Source organism: Rhinopithecus bieti, unplaced genomic scaffold, assembly GCF_001698545.2.
Source record: "Rhinopithecus bieti isolate Rb0 unplaced genomic scaffold, ASM169854v2 scaffold_18921, whole genome shotgun sequence".
NCBI classification, from domain to species: Eukaryota; Metazoa; Chordata; class Mammalia; order Primates; family Cercopithecidae; genus Rhinopithecus; species Rhinopithecus bieti.
In genome coordinates this window covers 21,545-25,284 of record NW_016810178.1, presented here as the reverse complement: position 1 = coordinate 25,284, position 3,740 = coordinate 21,545, and the positions used below count along the sequence as shown (strand labels likewise).

The following is a 3,740-nucleotide window of genomic DNA, read 5'->3' as shown; positions in this document are numbered from 1 at the left end:
CGTCCGTATGCAAAATAGGAAAAAGATGCTCAACTTAATAGTAATAAGGGAAAAGGCAATAAAAATGACAATGAGATATCATTTAATAAGATTAGCAACTTACAAGTTTAACAAAAGCACTGGTTTTTAAAAACTGTGGAATTTCTAAGCTCTCATCCTCTGATTTTTGAAAGTTTAAATTGGTACAGCCTCTTTAGAGAATAATTCAGCAATATAGAGTTACATTGAAGAGGTTCATACCCTTTGACCTAGTAATCTCACTCTTAAGTATACAGATGTTCTAAAAAGAGTCTCACAGATATATTCAAGACGACATGTAAAAGAATGTTCATTTCATCATCATTCATTTCTGGTAGTAATAAATTAGAACAACCTAAATGTCTATCAGCAGAAAAATTTATATATTAACTTTGATATAGCCATATGGTGGAGTATCATAAAGGACTTAATAAATTAAAGCTATATGCTTCTAACTTTGATAAATCTCAAAAACAACATAAGGGGCCAAATCAATTTTAAGAAGGATACATACATAATAAAAATACAAAATTTGTATGAAAATAAGAAATATAAAATATGTACAAGCATAAATACATGGAAAGGATAAGTATCAAATTCAGGATTAGGGGGAATACCAGCATGAAAAGAGCAGGAATGTCTGAAAAATGACCTTGAATGCTCAAGATGGTTTGCCTAGATGGTCAGCTAGCCAGGTTCCCACAAATGGTAAGGGAATTATTTACCAGGTGGTTACAGTGATGTTGCGGTCAAGCTCACTCTCCCTAAAAGAGTTTCTAACCCATAAACCCAAGGTCTAAACTTCCCCCAAGCATCTTCTGATACAGAGCAGGTAGCATTTGCAGAAAACCCCAATAAACAGCCAGCACCCTAAACCTCACTGTCTGTGCCAAATGGCCTGCATATTTTCCTACTAACAAGGCCATTTTCCTGCTTTTTCTTGTGAAATGAGAGACTTACGGAGGGATCAGCCTTTCCACTGGAATGAAAACTATACTGTTTAAGTCCAGCAGTTACCCTTGACCTGGCATACAGTTCCAAGTGATGACAGAGATATTGGAGGACTCCAAGCATCTGTTTCTTGCTGACTTGTGAGTTTCATTTCCCTAAAAACGTCTTTCTTACCCATATCATGTGTTGTTGTGAAATTTATTGTGACCTCTTATGATAGCCCTGAAGAGACTAACCCCTGTTCCTATGGCAAATGCAAAAGGAGTTTCCATCGTATACGCGATATTTGATTTTTTAAGACAAGAATAAAGAGATCTGAAGCAAATATAGCAGAATGATAATTTTTGTCAAGTTGGTTAATGGATGCTTTGCAGTTCATTATTCTATATAATTTTCAGTTATTGAAAATATTAAACAAAAGGTGGTAACAAATCAAAGCATGTATTTTCAGAAATCAGTTGACAACTTGAGATGAATTATCAGTATGCCCTTCATGGACTCAGTAGTTGCAAAATAAATTTAAACTTTATGCAATCTAAACATAAATCTGTTCCTGTAGACATAAATTACAAAATTTTAGAAAAATATAATTATAGATATCCACAGGCATTCTAACACAATTCATTTTAACACTAGCAGAAGTATTCTAAAACATTATAACTATATTTGTTTTCCTTATTATGAATATTGACATATTTAAGTATCTGTGTACATTTTCTTAGAGACAGGGTCTTGCTCTTCCAGGCTGGCCTGCAGTGCATGATCATATTTCACTGCAGCCTTCATCTCCTGGGCTCAAGTGATCCTCCTGCCTCAGCCTCTTGAGTAACTGGGACTACAGATGTATGCCACCCCTCTTGACTAGTTAAAAAAAAAGTACAGATGTGTTCTCACTATGTTTCTTAGGCTGGTCTCAAACTGCTGGGCTCAAGTAATTCTCCTGCCTTGGCCTCCCAAAGTGCTAGGATTACAAGCATGAGTGATGGCACCCAACTTACATGTTTTCTGAAATACAATTATCCTCTACTTTGTTCCCTTTATCACTGAAAGTGTTCTCCAAATGAAGGTATTTGACTGAAACTTCAGCTTCTAAAAAAATGAGACTTTTTTTGTATTTTTTGTCTTTTAATATTGTATGGCTCCAGCCAACTCCTCCAATATACTAATTGTTAATTTGTTTGCCTGATACATTTCCTTTGGTAGTAATTAGGGAAATGCTAATTTCCTTCTCACTAATAAGAAAAGTCTACTGTGAGAACGCTTTTATGAGATAAACTGTACATAATCTGCATTTAAAAATGCACATAAAACTAACCACTAACAATGGGCCATACAAAATTATTCTCCTGTATAAAATATCTATAATTTAAATCATGAAACTAACACGGAATGTTCATATTTACCTTTATATTCTAGATGAAATCCAGTGTAACTAACAGATCCATCACTCCGAAAAGCCAAATGCATTGTATTTGAGCTGCTTTCTATTCTCTCTGGTAACTTGCTGTCTTGAAAACTTCCAATCAGTGGGCTATTACTGTCTGGACCATCATAGATATAGAGGAAGTCATAGTTTGGTTCTATGCTAAAACTAAAAAAAAAAAAAAAAAAAAAAAAAAAAAAAAAAAAAAGAAAGAAAGAAAGAAAGCGAAGTAGGATAATTATTATTAGGCTATTAACCATAATAGTTACATAATCAAACATTAATTCACTAAAAATAATTAAAAGACACTGTCAAAATAGGCTAATATAAAAAATCAACCTTGGCAAACAACATATTTAATATAATATATCAAATAAGCAGGGGAAAAGAAAAAAAATCTTAACATTTTTACATATTTTTAAGTTGACATTGTATGTAGAGGAAATAAAGTGATTATAAGACAAAGAGTTACTTGATGAAAAGATACAGGATTTGGAGTCAGAGAATGTAAGTTCAAGTCTTGTTTCTGCCCTTGTTAGTGACATGTTCTTATGCCAGTTACTTTATGCAGAGGATAATATGTGTTTTTAAAACTTTTTCATCCATATATTTTGCATCATGAAAACACAAACTATTTTTTTCTTCATAAACAGTACTCCAAAGTTTATGAGCATTTTTATTGCTAAAAAATTTAACTCTATATATCAGATATAGACAAAAGCTGAAATCAAAAGTTGAAATATATTATTTACATTTAAATAACTCAAACGAAGCTTTGCACATTGTATTAGACATTCCTTTTCTTGAAAGTAAATATGTTTTCTTCTTTTAAAACCTAATGTAGGAGATATCAAACCAATACACTATCAGAATTACATAATGTGAAAAAGGATATTTTAGCATGTAAATGATTCAAATCAGTTGTGTTAATATCACAAGATTTGCATAATAAACTTGCCTTAACAACCTTCAAAAGTATAACAATTGTCCCACAATGATCATGGAACCCATATATTTAGAAGACAGGCGATACGCAACCAATTTCTCTATTTCCTAACTCATACTGTGGTAGAGAACCATGGGGAAAAGGATAGATTAATTTAGGTCAGCAAGAAAAGTCAACCAGTTTATGATATAAAATGAAACCAGTAAAACTTGCCATTGTTGGTAGCTTGATGGGGATGGCATTGAATCTATAAATAACCTTGGGCAGTATGGCCATTTTCACAATATTGATTCTTCCTATCCATGAGCATGGTATGTTCTTCCATTTGTTTGTGTCCTCTTTGATTTCACTGAGCAGTGGTTTGTAGTTCTCCTTGAAGAGGTCCTTTACATCCCTTGTAAG

General features: G+C 32.9%; 1 protein-coding gene across 1 annotated transcript in view; it reads right to left on the bottom strand.

The window, feature by feature from the left end:
- Positions 1 to 3,740, bottom strand: part of CSMD3 (CUB and Sushi multiple domains 3) — a gene marked incomplete at its 5' end in the record, with an annotated part of 336,142 nt that overhangs the window by 316,693 nt on the left and 15,709 nt on the right. Inside the window, 1 exon segment of the mRNA XM_017891519.1 lies at positions 2,373 to 2,560. Within this exon segment, the coding sequence (XP_017747008.1) occupies positions 2,373 to 2,560 (188 nt within the window).